Raw genomic sequence first — 19,731 nt, forward strand, 5'->3', positions numbered from 1 at the left:
GCCATCCATGCCCACTCCTCTGTCCCCAAAGCTCAGTGTTTTTTGCAAAGCGATAAAACTCCCCCCACGGGGGCACCTGGGTGGCTCAGTGGGTTAAAGCCTCTGCCTTCGGCTCAGGTCATGATCCCAGGGTCCTGGGATCGAGCCCCGCATCGGGCTCTTTGCTCAGCAGGGAGCCTGCTTCCTCCCCTCTCTCTCTGTCTGCCTCTCTGCCCACTTGTAATCTCTGTCTGTCAAATAAAATAAATAAAATCTTAAAAAAAAAAAAAACAAAACTCCCCCCACGGCCGCCCCCCCCCACCATGTTTAGCAAACATCAGAGTAGGGGAAGAACCAAGTCCATTCCTGTCCTTATTTCCTCTGTGAATTGAATTTCCAAAACTGTTTCCTACATGCAACACAAAGCTTCCAGATCCATAAAACATCCCAAGGATTAGGGGAGAAAAAATATTTTTTTGTTTTGTTTTGTGTTTATTTTTTCTGGACTTCAAATTTTGCTATACCGTAGAAGCCCAGAAGGCCATGTGTTCTAATCTGCCTGCCTGATTCCACGCTGGTGTCATTTCTATGTTCTTGGCATTGGAACTGCTCTCCTTTACAGTCCTGTTCAAGTTAGAGTCACGTAAACTCTCTGGCTAGGAGCAGCACACATGTTGCTGGTGAATAAGACTGTGGATCTGGATGCCAAGCCACAGGCCTGATGAAATCAGCTGCTGTGTATCAATAATCATTACTGACAATGATAGCATTCTGAAAAGCTGCAATTCTTACAGTACATTTTACATTCTTTGGGGAAAAAAGAGTAAGAAAAATAAATGTTTTTGTTTTATCTTCACTTATGAATTCTCTGATCCTCCTTTCTGGATCTGAGTTGTTTTTTTTTTTTTTTTTTTTTTAAGATTTATTTATTTATTTATTTATTTGACAGAGAGAGAGAGAGAGAGATCACAAGTAGGCAGAGAGGCAGGCAGAGAGAGAGGAAGGGAAGCAGGCTCCCTGCTGAGCAGAGAGCCCGATGTGGGACTCGATCCCAGGGCCCTGAGATCATGACCTGAGCCGAAGGCAGCGGCCTTAACCCACTGAGCCACCCAGGCGCCCCTCTGGATTTGAGTTTCCTACCTATATTATTTTCTTTCTCTCTAAAGAACTTCTTTTAATATTTCTTGTAAGAGTTCTCCTGGCATCAAATTCCCTCCATTTTGGTTTGTCTGAGAAAGTCTATTTGTCTTTCACTTTTGAAGGACAATTTTACAGGGTACAAAAGTCTATGTTGAGGGTTTTTTTTTTTCTCTCAACACTTTAAATATTTGTTCCCAACACTTATTAAATATTTACTCCACTCTCTTCTTCCTTGCATGGTTTCTAAGAAGTTGAATGTAATTCTCATTTTTGCTCCTTTACAAGTAAAGTTCTTTTTTTTCCTCTGATCTCTTTCAGAATTTTTAGCTTTTCTTTTCTGCAGTGTAAATATGATATGCGTAAGTGTGGTGTGAGGTTGGTTTTTTTGTTGTTGTTGTTTTGTTTTGCTGTTTGGTCTGCTTAGTGTTCTCTTCCTGGGTCTGTGGTTTGGTGTCTGACATTAATTTGGAGAAATCCTCAGTTATTATTGCTTCAAATACTGCTTCTGTTCCTTTCTTCCTTTTCCTCTTTGATATTCCCATGACGTGTGTGTTATACCTTTTGTAGTTGTCCCACAGTTCCCACAGAACACTTGGATGTTCTGTACTATTTTTAGTTGTCTTCTCTTGGCTTTTTAGTTTTTGAACTTTGTTATGTCGTCAAGCTCAGAGGTTATTTCCTTGGCTATGCCCAGTCTATTAATGAGCCCATCAAAGGTATTCTTCATTTCTGTGAGTTTTATGACATTTTAATGTTATCTGTCCTATTGCCCTTTCCATAGCTCTGAAAACCAACAGCCTTGTACAAACCAGTAACCTAGTGGTGACTTGAGGGAACAAAAGGGTTTGGAACTCCCTCAAAGCCTCAATCTCAGAGGACTGTAAATATGTGACCTATTTGGCAGCTCACTTAAAAGCTCCATTCTCAAGGCTTGTCTTTTTTTGTCCTGACTCAGAGCTTACTCAACACAAACAACACGATCTGGAACCCACCTCCTCCCCAGGATATCTCTCAGAAATAATCAGTGCAACTGTTTAACTTTACAGGTGCCAGAGGTGGTATTATCAGAATGAACTAATAAATTCAACAAAAAAACTTAAAAGGAAAAACTGGATAATGGAAGTCTGCAGGGGGCTTTAAAAAGCTCCAACATTATTTCTAGAAGTCCAGAAGGACATGTGTATAGTCAGGGCTGTACACATATCCAAGAAAGACCTGGGAAAGCCCTAAGCTACTCACAGCAGACTTTGAGGCTCTGCACAAGCAAAATAAAAGTTAAGGCAGAATTGTAAGCTGCCTGCTGAAGCACTGAAAGTTCCAAAATAAAATGAAGCAAACTTATAAAATAAGACATAAATAATTCAGCAGTAATACTTGGAGACTTCATTAATCCACTTTCATTAATGGATAGAACAATAGCAGAAGATAAACAGTAAACAGTAACCTTAAACAAAACTCAAAGTCAACTACAGATGTCTACAGAACATTCTACTCAACAATAAAACATATTCAACATATTATTTTCAAGTGCATAAGAACATTCTCCAGAACAGACCCTATGTTAGGCTACAAAATAAGTCTTGGGGTGCCTGAGTGGCTTAACTAAGCATCCAGCTCTTGACTGCAGCTCAGATCAAGATCTCAAGGTTCTGAAATAAAGCCCCAAGTCCAGCTCTGTTCTCAGTATGGAGTCTGCTTGAGATTCTTTCTCTCCCTCTTCCCCTACCCCTGGCTCTCTCTTTTCTCTCAAAAAGGCAGAAATCATACAAAGTATGTTCTCTGGCCACAATGGAATAAAATCAGAAATCAATATCAGAGGGAAATGTGAGAAAATCACAGATATGTTGCAATTAAATAACATACTTCTAAAAAAAGCCCAGTGTCACAAGGAAAATTAACAGTTACTTTGAGATGAACAAGAATAAAGACACAAAGTACCAAAACTTGTGGGATGCAGCTAATGCATTAGTTAGAAGAATATTTGTACATATAAACACTTATTTTTAAAAAGAAAAATTATTTCAAATCAATAACCTAAAATTCTACTTCAAAAAGCTAAAAGAAAGCGGGGACGGGGGCACCTGGGTGGCTCAGTCAGTTAAGCATTTGCTTTCAGCTCAGGTCATGATCCCAGACTCCTAGGATCAAGTCCCACATTAGGCTCCCTGCTCAGGAGGGAGTTTGCTTCCCCCTCTACTCTTTCCCCTGCTTGTGCTCTTTCTCTCTCATGCTCTCTCTCAAATAAATAAAAATATTTTTTTAAAAGGGGGGGTGCAAATCAAACCCAACTAGTAAGATGGAGGAAGTAAATATTAAAGATTAAAGTTAAACAAAAAATGAAAGGAAATTTTTTTAAAAATCAAAGAAATAAAAAATTGTTTCTCTGAAAAGACCAACAAAATTGACAAACCTTTAGCTAGACAGACCAAGAAACAAGATGACTCAAATTACTCAAATCAGTAATAAAAGAAATCACTACTGACCTTATAAAAATAAAAGAATACAAAAGAATACCATAGGCACTATATGCCAAAAAATTAAATAACATAGATGAAATGGACAAATTCCCATAGAAATACCAAAACTGACTCAAAATGAAATATTGGGAACAGACTATAATAAGCAAAAAGACTGAACTTAAAAACTTCCAACTAAGAATATCCTAGGCTCACATGGCTTCATCAATGAATTCCACCAAACATTTTAAGATTTATTTATTTATTTAGAGAAAACAAGCACATGAGTGTGGGGGAGAAGGGCAGAGGGAGAGAGAAACCCAAGCAGTCTCTGTGCTGAGTAAGGAGCCCAACCCAGGGCTCAATCCCATGACCCTGAAATCATGACTTGAACTGAAAGCAAGAGTTAGATACTTGCCCAACTGTGCCGCCCAGATGCCCCTTTTTAAAAGATTTATTTTATTTTTGGAGGGAGGGGGAGAGAGAGCATGAGTTGGGGAGGGGGGTAAGAGAAGAGCAAGAGAGATTCTCTAGCCATCCCCACTGAACATGGAGCCCAACCTGGGGCTCAATTTCATAACCCTGATATCATGACCTGAGCCAAAACCAAGAGTCAGATGCTCAACCGAAATGAGCCACCCAGACACCTCTGAATTCTTCCAAACATTTAAAAAAGAATACCAATCCTTCATAAACTCTTCCAAAGATCAGAAGAGAGAACACTTCCCAAACCATTCCATGATGCCGTTATACCAAGTTTCAAGTATACATCATACTAGGACCAGAAAAAGACATGGAAAGAATATAAAACTAAAGGATATCCTTTATAAATACAGACATAAAAATCTTCAAAAAATAAAAAATAACAGCAAACTGAATCCAATAGCATCTACAAAAGAAGTATACACCATCGGGTATATCTAAATACCAAGGGGTATTTAGCCTAATATAAGATTGGCTTAATATAAAAAATCAACCAAATCTTATAGACCATATAAAATAAAGGACAAAACCCACAAGATTATCTTAATACATGCAAAAAAAAAGCATTTGATAAAATCCAATTCTTTCATATTAAAACCACTCATCCAACTAGGAAAAGAATGAAACTCTTCAAACTGAAAAGGCCATCTACAAAAAACTCACAGTATATAGCATATATAATAATGAAAAACTGAGGGGCGCCTGGGTGGCTCAGTGGGTTAAAGCCTCTGCCTTCAGCTCAGGTCATGATCCTGGGTCCTGGGATCAAGCCCCACATCGGGCTCTCTGCTCCGTGGGGAGCCTGCTTCCTCCTCTATCTCTGCCTGCCTCTCTGCCTACTTGTGATCTCTGTCAAATAAATAAATAAAATCTTTTTAAAAAAATAAAATTAAATTAAAATAATGAAAAACTGAATGCTTTCTCTCTTATATCACGAAAAAGATTAAAATGTCCACTCTTGCCACTTTATTCAATAATATATTGGAGGTTCTAACCAAGCCAATTAAGAAGGAAAAAAGAAATAGAAAGCATTCAGATTAGAAAGGAAGAAGTAAAACCATCTCTGTTTACAAAAAACCATGATCTTATATATGCAGAAAATTCTAGAGAATTCATTTAAAAAGTTAGAATAAATTCAGCAAGAATGTAGGATACAAGGTCAATAAACAATAATCAATTTCATTTCTATACAATCACAAATAATATTCCAAAAATGAAATGAAAATACCAATTCCTCTTATAATAGCATCAAAATTAGTAAAATAGGAATAGATTCAACAAAAGAAGTATATGACTTACACACTGAAAAACTGTAAAACATCGTTGAAAAAAATTAAACAATACCTAAGTAAATGGGAAGAGATCTTATGTTCATGGATTGGAGAACTTAATGATGTTAAGACAGCAATAATCGCCAAGTTGATCTATAGTGTCAAAGCATGCTTATAAAAATCCCAGCTGCCTTTTTGCAGAACTTGGGAAACCAAAGTGACTAGAAAAAAACCAAAATAAATGGAAAAACATATCACATTCATAGATCAGAAGACTCAACAGTGTTAAGATGGCAATCTCCCCTAAATTATTTTACAGGGTCAACTGCAATCTCAAACAAAATTCTGTTTTTTAAAAAGAAAGCAATGAGTTGACTTTAATGGCTATATGTAAAGACAAAGGACATAGACTAGTCATGACAATTTTGAGAAAGAAAAAGTTGGGAGATCTAAGTACCTGATTTCAAGACTTACTATAAAGTTACAACAGTCAGAACAGTAAATTCCTGGCATAAGTACAGACATACGTATAAATCATGGAAACATAACAAAGAGCACAGAAAGAGACTTATATTTTCAAGTGATTTTTGACAAAATTACATTTTTGCCAATTTTTTAAACAAAAAAGGTGCCAATTGAAACAAGGTATCTTTTCAAAAAATGGTAAAGAAACCGATAGCTTTATAAGGAAAAAAATTCCTTGAACGTTACGTTGCATCCCATAGGAAAATTAAGTTAACTCAAAATGGATTACAGACCTAAATATAAGTGCTGAAACTATTAAATTTATAGAAAAAAAAAACCAGAGGAGAAAATCTTTATGACACTGAATTGGACAAAGATTTCTTAAACACCAAAAGTCCAAAACTACAAAAGAAAAATGAATAAAGTAAACTTAATGAAGATTAAAAACTGTTGTTCTACAAAAAACACGGTTAAGAAAAATGAAAAGCTAAGCAACAGACTGGGAGAAAAATTCTGCAAAACTAATCTTGAAAAAGAGCTCATTTCCAGACTACAAAAAGAACTCAAAGGCTCTTTCACTTGGAATTTTTACAACCCACTAATATGAAGCCCAGGAATACCTCTCCCTAATTCCAAAAAGAGTTAACTGATTAAAAAATACATACATACAAGGTGGAGGGTGGGGGGTGCGGCACAAGAGCTCATGAAAAGATATTCAACATCACTAACCACTGTGGAAATAAAAATTAAAATCACAAGATAACCATTACACACCCATCAGAATGGCTAAAATTTTTCAGAGTTATAGACTGACAGTACCAAGTGCTTGCAAGGATATGGAACAACTGGAAGTCTTATATATTGCTGATAGAAATGCAAAATGTTACAGTCATTTTGAAAAACCAAGTAGCAGTACCTTAGAAAGCAAACCATGTATTTACAATATAGTCTCTCCATTCCACTCTTAGATACTTGGCCAAGAAAAATAAACACATATGTCCACACAGAAACATATTCATAGCTAAGGGTCAGTGATGGAGGATAAAGGCAATATAAAGCATACTATGGTTATTACCATAGTACCTGTTTTGTATCTCAACTTTATCAATGTGAATATCCAATTGTGATACTATGCTTTAGTTTTGCAAGATGTTATCACTGGGAGAAACTGGGTAAAGAGTATACATGATCTATTGTGCCATTTCTTACAACTGCATGCAACTCTATAATTTTCTCCTAAGTTTAATTAGAAACAAAACTTGTTCACACATGTTGTAGCAACATTACTTAGAACAGCCCTAAGGGTGCCTGCGTGGCTCAGTGGGTTAAAGCCTCTGCTTTTGGCTCAGGTCATGGTCCCAGGGTCCTGCTCCCTACCCCCTCTGCCTGCCTCTCTGCCTACTTGTGATCTCTGTCTGTCAAATAAATAAATAAAATCATTAAAAAAAAAAAAAAAGAACAGCTCTAAATTGGAAGCAAGTCAAATGTCCATCCCCTGGGAAACTTCAGTGTGAAGGAACTTTAGCTCTTTTTATAGTTTGATTAAGGCGGTGGTTATATGATTATATAAGATTATTAAAATTCATAACTGTATACATTAAATTGGCCAATTTCATGAAATTTAAATATCTTAAAATATAAAAAGGAGGAAAAAAGACTTAGAAAATTAATACCTGTTAGCGTCCTTCCTGCATTCAAAGGAGGAGCAATGACTCTGAAAAGTTTCTGCATTAAAATTAAGAAGAAAACAATCACCATCATTTTCAAAAAAGAATTACATTTTCAAAAACATAATTAAGAATCTTATACTATTAATCACCTTTCTCTGACTGAATTAGGTATTTGCTATTGAGATTATGTATAAAAACTTGTAATGTGGCCATGAACTATTATCGAAGGATCACTGGGGAAACAACTGGTCTCATATTCCTCACTCAAAGAAACTATTTAATAAATACCAGTTAGATGAAGGTCTTTGTTAGGATTTTAATTTCTGATATAAAATATCCCTAGGTTATTCAAAATGCTTTATTTTAAAAAAATAGTAAGAAAGTGAAAGGATTAATAGCCTACCAAAATGGTAATGAAGATTACTTTAAAATGAAAACATCTGAACAACAGTAGACACAAAAGGAAACAATATTTAAACTAAAGTACAATCTCTGGAAATGGTAAAATTGACAACAAAACTACATTGGCCTTCCTCAAAGGGAGTTCCCTGTTTGGGAGAGGACAGACCCTTAACACTGGGAAATGCAAATTATACTGTTTAGTAGCATCAAAGAGCCCCCAAAACCAATCCATATTTTCTTTCCCAGGGAAACCCTAAGTCCCTCCCTGCTTCCCCACATTTTGTTAAACTTAAACTAGTAGCTTTAGTTCCGGCTATACAGTAAAGTACCCTTTACTAAGTGCTCCTAGTACTTGTGTGAATAAACTATCTTTTCTGCTGTCTTTGGTCGGTTAATTCTCAGCCCTCCCTCCACCTCTGGGATCTAAATTGCTAGAGGTAAAGTTTCCCCTCTGAACACAAGGCACTACTTTTATCTCAGAAGGAGCCAAAGCTAGAACTAAGGAAAGATTTCAGACTGTGGTCGTCATCTTAAATGTGATGACACTGTCATTCTAGAAAACCTAGAAAATATCCAAGAGGCAGGGCACCTTTTAATTTAGACCTCTTTAAGTACAAAAGTAACTAAACATGGACAAGTGATTTCCCTGTGGGCAAAAAATTATAAAAAAGGAATCACAGAGTGCCCGGATTAACCTCCCATTCCTAGCTAACCTATCCAAATCATTATTTAATAACAAATACCAAGCACTTTCGGAAAATCATCAAACTTGAAAACTTCTCTTAACACAAAACAAGTCACCCTTAAGAGCTCAGCAGTCCATCTGAGATGTATAGGTATAAATGCAAACCAGACTTTGAAGAATGAAACACACACACCAAACTAAAACTTTAAAAGCCCTATAACAAAAACCACGCAATCATTTTTATCACCATAGAATGTATTGAATCAGAATCTGTTTCTAAGGATTATTTTGAGACAAACTAGAAATTGTAGAGGCCACTTTTGGGCAACAGGCTTAAGCAATGGAAATCCGATCAAGGTCAAAGGGCCCACAGCTCCTACTGAGCAGAATGCAAACAGGTGGTGCACACAGTCTCATTAAGTGACCCTCCTTGAAACAGCCACCGGCCCTAACTGACCAATTACAACAAGGCACAGTTCCTAAGGTTACCAAAAAAGAGAAACTCCAAACATACCCATATAACTGTGGCCCCTCACCATTACCTTGTTGCAGTCTCTCCTTTGCCTGCCACTCCCTTGCAGTGTATTTAATAAACTTTTATCTCTTTTGTTTTTTCTTAGGTGAAGTCTTTTGCCTCAGACGCCACACCACAGGCCCCCATCCAAGCAGAGTAACCCTACATTTTGTGGCTGCCCCCATCTGATCAGGAGACCCCCATAATTGAGATGCCTCATATTTGGTGGCCCATGTGGGGACCCTTTGTCCTCCCACGGATCTCCCCGGATTCTTTAGGAATTTCTCAGGACTTTCCCTCAGTGGACCATCTAATGGGTGCATCTCACAGAAATTGCATTAATTCTTCCTAAATTGTGGTTTAGCAGTGAGACAGAAAATATTTTTATGTGCAGAGAGGTCCTGGGCCTCACTGAGGATGCAGCCGACCTCTCTTTCCAGGGAAGTACTGGACTTTGATGGGGAAGCAGCTGAGAGGTGGTAAGTGTAAGTAATACTTACTAGACACACAAAGTCAAAACCAGGGGAAAAGGGCTGTGGCACTCATTCTGGAAACTGACCAAGAGAAGAGAGGTGCAACCAAAACTGGAAGAGTACTGAATTAGAGTGATATTCACCTACCCAGTCAAGTGTATTTAAGAAAGCCTTGGCTTTGTAATATGGAAGACAGTTTTGATGGCCATTAAATATGCAAAACAAAAAAAAGTTGCTTGGATGCCTTCCGCAGATGAGCCAGGTTAGTCATTGTAACAAAACAATGGGCTGGCAAGGTACTATATAAATCCACAATCCATTATCTACAATTCTGTCCTCAATTTAAGGCAAATAACGAGATGGATATGGCATTTGGTTCTTTTTAAAATAAGCCCAAATGCTTTTTAGTGGTAAGGAGAATAAATTCTGATGCATGCTGTAAACACTGAACTGGGAAAAGCAACAAATCAGCAATTAACAAAGAATGATCTTTCACCGTTATCAGGACCTTCCTCCAGCACAATGTATCTACAAAGAGTATTTCTCAATAGTACATTTACCACAAACAATAAGTATATAAACTAAATTCCTTATACTTTTTGGAAAACATACAATATCAAAAATCTTAAAAAACAACAACAATAACAACTAAAGTCTAACAGGCAAGCATTACCTTTAATTCTATTTGTTCCCTGGGATTTAAATACCTACTTATGCAGATAAAAAAGAAAGCAATGGCAGAAGGTGTGAAATTAAAGGGTACTTAAAGTCCCAAGCTAAAATGGGTGCAGGTCTAATAATAAATCTACAAGAAATTAAGCAACTGGATGAAAATAGAAATCATTCAAAGGAAATGGATAACAGGAAAAAGCCATTAACAGACAGTATTAAACATGTGTCCAAATTTGGAAGTATCTTACCTCCATTGGACTAATAAATTCATTCATGCCTCTGTTGTAGACATAGATCATAGCATCATACAGACGATTTTCCCAACACATGAGAACTACCTGTAAAAAAGAAGAGTTGCTTATTCCATACAATTCGGTCTCACCAATTATTTTCCTTAGAGCTTTAACAGTGGAGAAAAACAAGTACTCTTCCCTAATTTTTCTTAGTCCTTCTCTGAAAAAAACTGAAGTACAGTTGACCCTTGAACAACATGGAGGTTAGGGGTGCTGATCCCTCCCAACCCCTGCACAGTCAAAAATCCATATATCACTTTTGACTCCTCCAAAACCCAACTACTAATAGCCTACAGCTGCCCAGCAGTCTTAATGATTAACAGTCGAGCAACATCTATTTCATACATTACATGTATTATATTCTGTTTTCTTACTATAAAGTAGGACAAAGAAAATGTTATTGAGAAAATCATAAGAAAGAGGAAATAGGGGCGCCTGGGTGGCTCAGTGGGTTAGGCCGCTGCCTTCGGCTCGGGTCATGATCTCAGGGTCCTGGGATCGAGTCCCACATCGGGCTCTCTGCTTGGCGGGGAGCCTGCTTCCCTTCCTCTCTCTCTGCCTGCCTCTCTGTCTACTTGTGATCTATCTCTGTCAAATAAATAAATAAATAAATCTTTAAAAAAAAAAAAAAGAAAGAAAGAAAGAGGAAATATATTCACACTACTGTGCTGTATTTATTGAAAGAAATCCACATATGAACAGACCTGTGTTGTTCAAAATCGTGTTGTTCAAGGCGGAACAGTACTCAAACACAATGCCAGGGTAAGAGTTGTTGGAGTTCAATATTACTTTTAATTATACAATTGCTACTTTTAAACATTCCCAATGTCTATTTTTTTTCTCTATCCACCCCTTTTCCATATTCATTTTATCCTTGGTCAATAGCTCTACAAATTATTTACTGAACATCTATATTCAGGCCCCCTGCTAGCATCAAACAAACCCAGACTTGGTCTATACCCTTACAGAATTACTGTTTATCTTGACACTAACCAAAAGAAGGGAGGGGCACAAAATGGTGTGAGCTCCAACTGGGGGAGATACTCAATTACACATTTAATTCATTTACAAATGTGATGTGTTACAAAGGAACCGGATTTGGTATAATGGAGTATTCAAGTCACCCCTGAGGAAGCAATATTTAAACAAGGGCCAAAAGAATGCACTATATATAAGCCAAAAGCAGAGATGGAATCTAAGGACTATGCAGGCTGAAGCAGTAAAGATGAAAGTCTCAAGGCAGCAAGAAGCTTGAAGTGTTTAAAGCTGGAGAGAAATTAATTTCAGAAACTATTTAGAAGAGGAACAGTGACGATTTGCAGTGTACCCTATATCCCGCTCCTATGAAGGCTATATTATACTACAGCGTAGAGGGAAGAGGGCTGAAGCAGACGAGGAGAGGGTGGCAAAGGAGAATAAGGAGCAGCAAGAGAATTAAGAGGAAAAACAGAAGCAAAGGGTCATGGGAGTGTCTTTGTAGACTAAAGCATACTCTGGGCCCTCTTCTCTCGTCTCACTACCCTCTCTCAGCCAGAGCTGTGTTCATACATCTCTACTGATGACTAACATATTTACATCCCCTCTGACTCATACATCCAACCACTTATTTGATATCTTTACCTGAATGTGTAAATAAAATGGCAAAACAGAACTCCTGATTTTGTCTCTCAAACTTAGACTTACCCAGTCTTCCAATCTTCTTAGAGGAATCACTATCCACATTTATCTCACACCAAAAAACTAAGTATCATCCTTAAATTCCCAGAATAAAATGGGAAAAGCTATACCTTGCTCTGATAGGTCTAAATCTCTCTTTCAAGCAAGCTCCCAACCTGTTTGCCTTTTATCTGTAATGTTAACATTCAAGGCATTTATTTTTTATTTTTTGCATTAGTTGTTGCTTTTACCTGGAACAATCTTGTCCAAGATCTCTCTGCATTACTGATTTCTTCTTGTCATTTGGATTTCAGACTCAATGTTACCTCCTCAGGAAGATTTTCTGCAGTTAAGCAATCTAAGATAGTCTCACATTCTCTTTCTATATACTGCCTGACTTTTAACATCACTTTTTTTTTTTAATACTTCTGCCTTATCTGTTTACTCTCAAACTTTTGGGCTAAAATGTAAGCCTCTGAGAGGGTAAGTTTTGTCCACTAGGGTCACTGAAGCCCCTCGGAACCTGACAATCAACGCTTCTTGAATTAACAAACAAATGCTACAGAAAGAATAAGTAAAATGTGAAAAATTAGATTTGATATAGTGGACATGGAGGGCATTGCTGACTCCACCGAAAGCAAGCCTGGAAAGTTATTGGGATGTGGAAAAATGGAAGTACAACCTAAACAATGCTTTCAAGACTTCTGGCTGTGACTGGAAAGAGTGACATCGGGCAGTAACCCACAGGGAAGAAAGCCTTCTATGGAGAGAAAGAAAACTGAAAAGAAGATTTTTAAAATTGTTTTAACAAAAAAAAAAAAAAAAAAAAGATTACAGAATAGTTACATAATGTTGGGGGAAAGCTAAAAATATTGAGAAGACAAGAAATGAGAAATTTCTCTTATACTGGTGATGGGTGATAGGTAAATAAAACTAGATGGACAGCATGCTCTCAAATCACTGGAACTATTACTTGACATGAAAACTATGTCAAATTACCCATACAGCAGAAAGGAATACATAAAAGAGGATCCGCCTTTACTTTGCAAACTCACAGCCATTCATAAAGAGCTTCCAAGAAGAAAACAAGAACCATTTCTCCAAGCTGTTTACTTTATGTGAATTTGCACATTAAAACAACAACAACAACAACAACAAACTACTACTTTTGGTCTTCCTAAAATCTTTTAAGTCATCCATATTTTAGCTCAACAGGGCTTACTTATTAGCATCTTTGCATCTCTGAGCCTCTGGAGGAGGAGCATGCATATTACTAGGACTAATACGGAACTCAAGCGTTAAGAGTGAAATGTCAAGCGTTAAGAGTGAAATGTCTAAGGCAAAGTATATACTGCTCCTCAGTTAAAGACCAAAGAAACCTATTGTGGAGACCTCAGACAGATTGGAGGTATGTTTACAAACAATGGGCTGGCTGATCAAGCCAAGACATACTGTAATTTGCTTCTTATACTATATCGTGCATTTCAAAACTCAATGCATGAAAGTTATCAACTCTGGACACAAAAAGTAGCTTTTTGAAAAATGGCATCGTACTCTGAGAAGTAAAAATACTCTTTATTCACACAAGAGTACTCAGAGTTAAAATTCACTTGCAGGTGAAAACTGTACCAGTGAACAAACAAATGGATGAAGAAGGGTCAGTCAGGAAGCATCTACCGAACAACTACCAAATGTAACTTTATGCCAGGTGCTGTGGGGGATGTCAAAGGAATAGAAGACTCTTGACTCGCAGGAGTTCATAATCCTGTTTTCATTAAGGAACAATCATAAGAAATATATTGACAAATACAAGTTTAAGAGACACCTTACCAAAAGTGCTCAGTAAATAAATGGGGTTGATGGAAGGGACAGTGGGGCCCAATCAGTCAGACAAGTATAATCAATAAAGGAATGGTGTATATTCTGTATATTAGTGATTTTTCGATAAACTCACCTGCTGAATATCTAGGCTGGTGATATCCATATGTACAATGAGGGCTTCCACATTTTCCATTAACTTTTTATCTTGAAAGTGAACAATCAAGTCTTTCATTACCTGTGGGGTCATCCCCACCAATTTATCACTTAAAATATATGGCTCAAGGCACTCCAAAAACACTCCTTTGGCCACTGAATTCTCACTTAGTTTGTCATACATTTGGCTAAATAAAAGATCCCTGTAAAAGAAAAAGAAAAAACACTTTTTGGAATATTCTGAGCATTCACTAAATTCAGTCTGCTGTTTCTCCTTTTTCCTATTTCAATTGACAAGTTTAACAAAAACAGTAACAATACTAGCATAGAGCTTTATATTGTGAAAAACATTTTATATGTAGTATCTTAATGAATTTTTACAACCAAGAAAAGCTGAATAAATTACTTGCAGAAGGTCGCATAGCCAACAAGTGATAGAATCAGAATCTCAACTCAGCCTTCTGACCTAAATCCTCTGTTGAGTCTATTATGGCACACTGCTTCTTCTTCTTTTTTAAGATTTTATTTGAGAGAGAGAGAGAGATCACAAGTAGGCAGACAGGCAGGCAGAGAGAGAGGAGGAAGCAGGCTCCCTGCTGAGCTTCTCGAGAGCCTGATGTGGGGCTCGATTCCAGGACCTGAGATCATGACCTAAGCCAAAGGCAGAGGCTTATTAACCCACTGAGTCACCCAGGTACCCCACACTGCTTCTTAAAGACAATGGTGATGTCAGTGGGTAGTATAGTGAACATGACAAAGTAGAAAAAATATGAAAAAGACCTATTCCAGGGATACCTAGCTGACTCAGTCAGTACAGCATGTAACTCTTGATCTTGGGTAAAGATTACTTAAAAAAAAAAAAAAAAAAGGACTATTCCTAATTTATCCTTTCTTCTTTCCTGATACCTAAATATTCCCAACTGATCTCCAAAGTCAATATATTTCTTTACCTAGTTCTTTTTTTTTTTTAAGGATTTTATTTATTTATTTATTTATTTGACAGAGAGAGAGAGAGATCACAAGTAGGCAGAGAGGCAGGCAGAGAGAGAGAGAGGAAGGGAAACAAGCTTCCTGCTGAGCAGAGAGCCCGATGCGGGGTTCCATCCCAAGACCCTGAGATCATGACCTGAGCCGAAGGCAGCGGCTTAACCCACTGAGCCACCCAGGCGCCCCTCTTTACCTAGTTCTTATCCCTTGTTTCCCAAAGGGTTTGGATAGTGATTACTGATGAAGAGGGAGAAAATGTTCATTTAAAAAAAATATATCTAGAATCTATCTTATTGCAGAAACAAACTTTTAAATTAATCTAAATGCCCCATACTCAATAACTGTTATATTTATTCCATATTTCTTTTACAAATAGTCCATAAATAATTTTATACTCATCCGAGAATTCCAAATTCTGCTTTCTGCAACATTATGTAAGAAGCACCATTCTAAGATACTACCTACTACCTACTGTTAAACTTACCTCAAAATGTTTCACCAAACTAACACTTTGGGATTTACTTAAGTATTCCTGAAGTGTTGGATATATCACTTACTTCCAGTGTTTTACTGTCATGAGTGATGCCACAATGAACATCACCTAGTCTTTCCCATTTGGGGGACTTAATTCCTCATTCTACTTCTAGAAATTCACTTTAAGTCAAAAGATGTGAAAAATTCTGTGGCAATTCAAAATGTATTGCTAAATCATCTTCCAACAGTTTCACAGCACCAATTTATATTGCCACCAGCAATGTAGTACAGTTTCATCAACAATTACGTTTGGTTTTTCTACCAGATAATTTAATAAGTGTAAATGAGGGGCACCTGGCTGGCTCAGCAGGTTAAGTGTCTGACTTTGACTCAGGTCAGGATCTCAGGATCCTGGGATCAGGCTTCCTGCTCAGCAGGGAGACTGCTTCTCCCTCTCCCTCTGGAGCTCCCCTTGCTTGTTCTCTCTCTGTCAAATAAATAAAATCTTTTTTTGAAAAAGTACAAATTAAATAACACTATTCTTAATTCTCTGATGACTGGCAAAACTCAATGTTCTCCATGTTCCCATTCATACATTGTACTACTTTATTATCATTTGCCCAATTCATTCATTCCCTTTTGTTGTTTAAGAAAAAACAAGTGCTCAGTCTCCTGGGTGCCTCAGTTAGTTGAGCATCCGTCTCTTGGATTGTGCTCAGGTCATGGCCTTCTAGGTCCTGAGATTGAGTCCCTGTTGGGGCTCTGTGCTCAGAAGGGAGTCTGCTTAAAGATTCTCTCCTTCTGCTCCTCCCCCACAACTCACACGTGTGCTATCTCTCTCTCAAAGGAATAAATAAATTGTTAAAAAAAAGAAAAGAACTAGGCTAATTCTATTTATCTGTTAAGACTGTTTATTTTTTACTAAATGTGTTATCTCCTTATATGTGCATCATGTCACTTGTGAAAAGTGGTAGCTGGTTCCTCTGTAGGTTCAGTCTATCCTAAAGTCCACAAAAAGGTGAAGAAAGAATCTGGAAGGAGCAGGACTGGATCCTTGCCTCATGTGAAGTCCTGGAAAGGGACAGATGTAAAGAGAATTGGCTACAAATGCACTAGAAGCACATGCCACTTTTCAATAAACAGTATATGCAATATCCTGGGAGGGAAATCCATATCCATTTATTTTTTCCTCGTATCCACAAATGTAATTTTTACATCCATTTTCCCCTCTGTTACACATTCCTCATGTAAGTTTCATTTTAATCAATAGTCCATCACATTTTTGTGATTACCAATTACTAACCAAGTAAAAGAAACTGAGATTAATGAAACTTTATTGCAACAAAGATAAAGAGTAACAAAGTAACTCTAATGAATATAAAGAAAATGCCATATTTGCCAGCACTTTCACTCTGTAATGTGTTGTTAAAAACAACATGCTAGGGAAGATAATTATATATTTTAGTTCAATACCAAAAACCCTAGGGAGGAAAATTAAAGAGTGAGAAATTTAGTAAACAGAGCATAAAAGATGACAAAGCAGGCAGTCCTGTAACAAACAGCAGCATGTAATGCTAGTAAGATTAATGGCCAAAACTATATGTTTCTTTGTTAACCAGTCAGAGCCTATAAATAAAGACACAAGAAAAATAAAAGTCAGCAACTCCTATTGGTATCCCTACTTTAACAAATAAATAAATAAATCAATAAATAAAATTCAAAAACATGTTATCATTTTGGGAGAATATTTATTAGATCATCAAGGAAGGAAGAAGAAAGAAAAGTACATACAAAAAACAAGTGTTTAGCTCTTGTGTTTCTTTCTATATTTAGGAATTATACTCCAGGGTGCTGACTCGATTTCCTGAAGTCCTAACTTCAAACTGCTGTTTATCGCTTCAAACTTAGCCACCCTGCAGCCACTGTAACACAAAATCCATTCTGAGTAACTGAGAGCCAAAAAGGTCTTCTTTCTATATAACTTCACTTTACGTTTATGCTCATATTAAAGACATTCTCTGGGGCTTACCATTCATAACATCAAATTGAAGGAGAAAATGGCCAAACTCACTTTGTGCATTATCAATTTTGCAATTTTAAAAATCTTAAAAAGTAAGTTTTGATTTTAAGTACAAACGCAAGACTGTCAGAAAGGGAGCAAGAGCATTAATCCTTAATACTTGCCAGTCTGAATGACATACATAACTGGAGCTGGTTAAATAAATCCCCTGTCAATGTGAGCAAGACTTAATAAACTCAAAGTTGATCTGGGTTGCTCTCCTTATTTATAAAAGTAATGGCAAAGTTAAATTCTAAGAAATTATGTTCAAAATGCTCTATTCTCTGACATAAGTACCACAGTTTGTGAAGCTTTCCTTTAAAAAGGCACTCAATTCTGGTAATGGTTGTACAACTCTGTGAATCTACTAAAAACTACTGAATTAGGGGCTCCTGGGTGGCTCAGTGGGTTAAAGCCTCTGCCTTCGGCTCGGGTCATGATCCCAGGGTCCTGGGATCCAGCCCCGCATTGGGCTCTCTGCTTGGCAGGGAGCCTGCTTCCTCCTCTCTCTCTGCCTGCCTCTCTGCCTATTTGTGATCTGTCAAATAAATAAAATCTTAAAAAAAAAAAACCTACTGAATTATACACTTTAGAAAGGGTGCATTTTATGGCATCTGAATTATATTTCAATATAGCTGTTATAAAATAAAAAAGCATCTTTTCTCCCTAGCTTTGATGTTTAAAATAGTAACATGAAGTTATCAAGAAAACAGATCTAGGGGCGCCTGGAGGGCTCAGCGGGTTGAAGCCTCTGCCTTCGGCTCGGGTCATGATCCCAGGGTCCTGGGATCGAGCCCCGCATCGGGCTCTCTGCTCAGCGGGGAGCCTGCTTCCTCCTCTCTCTCTCTCTGCCTGCCTCTCCACCTACTTGTGATTCTGCCTGTCAAATAAATAAATAAAATCTATAAACAAAAAAAAAGAAAAGAAAAAGAAAAAAGAAAAGAAAACAGATCTAAAACATCCAGTTTCTCAACCACGCTTGATAATTACGATCTTTCTCAAACAATAATATTAATGTTGAACAAGAATAAATGAACACCCTTGCTATTAAAGGTCACTTCTGATTCACTTTAGATTTAACAGAAATATTTCTGGTTCAGATTTATACATAATTCAAGTCATCTGAATGGTATCTTCTTTTTGGATATCTGTTTACAGTGATATAAGCTCAAAGTGGTCAAAATCACACAGCACCTATTTTGTCTTAGGGCTTTATTGAGATATAATTCACATTTAAAAACAAAGCCTATTTTTAAAAATATTTTATTTATTTATTTGTCAGAGAGAGAGGGAGAGAGAGCGAGCCCAGGCGGACAGAATGGCAGGCAGAGGCAGAGGGAGAAGCAGGCTCCCTGCCAAGCAAGGAGCCCGATGCGGGACTCGATCCCAGGACGCTGGGATCATGACCTGAGCCGAAGGCAGCGGCTTAACCCACTGAGCCACCCAGGCATCCCAAAACAAAGACTATTTTTAAACAATGTTCAAAATTATGATTATAGTTCAAGTAAACTCTGGACCTATTTTCAAAATAAACTGAAATTATGCCTACCATTTTATAGGCAAAATGACAAATCATTAAATGTCCTACATAAAGCTTAAGATGTATCTTTTGTCTATACTAAAAAGAAAATACACACTACCAAACTGAAAGGAAATTGTGAAAGAAATCAAATTATGCAAACAAAAGTCTTCGAAAAACTTCCAAAAAGTACAAGTGAATTTCCTGTCATTTGTGATTTTAAACAATTCACAAAAAGACTATAAAATCAAATTTTAACCAAAAAAAAAAAAGAGGTCTATAACATACTGGTCAGTATGCCTTAAAGAAAAAAAGAAATGTGGTTCCTGCCATAGTAAAGGGATTTTACACTACAAAAGAATTCTTAGGTATAAATGGGAATATGAAAATAAAGTAGTTCAATTACTGTTACTCCTGGATAGGGGTTCTAGGAAGTAACAGAAAGTAACAGTGATCATAGTTACTCATACGTTACTCAGTCAAAATCAGTTCAGAACGTGTATTGTGTTCATAACTGGACTCACATAAGAAACAGTATCTGTAAAAGGGGTGACTATAA

The 19,731-nt window shown here is 37.1% G+C and overlaps 1 protein-coding gene across 2 annotated transcripts in view; it reads right to left on the minus strand.

Annotated features, from left to right (window-relative positions):
• Window positions 1-19,731, minus strand: part of VPS8 (VPS8 subunit of CORVET complex) — a 247,367-nt gene that overhangs the window by 144,146 nt on the left and 83,490 nt on the right. For both annotated transcript variants that reach the window (XM_059163253.1, XM_059163252.1), the window contains exons 22-24: window positions 14,114-14,336; window positions 10,459-10,548; window positions 7,468-7,519 (exon numbers count right to left, since the gene is read on the minus strand). In XM_059163253.1, the coding sequence (XP_059019236.1) occupies window positions 7,468-7,519; window positions 10,459-10,548; window positions 14,114-14,336 (365 nt within the window). The remainder of the gene's footprint in view (window positions 1-7,467; window positions 7,520-10,458; window positions 10,549-14,113; window positions 14,337-19,731) is intronic.

The sequence above is a fragment of the Mustela lutreola genome, chromosome 2 (assembly GCF_030435805.1).
Source record: "Mustela lutreola isolate mMusLut2 chromosome 2, mMusLut2.pri, whole genome shotgun sequence".
Lineage (NCBI taxonomy): Eukaryota > Metazoa > Chordata > Mammalia > Carnivora > Mustelidae > Mustela > Mustela lutreola.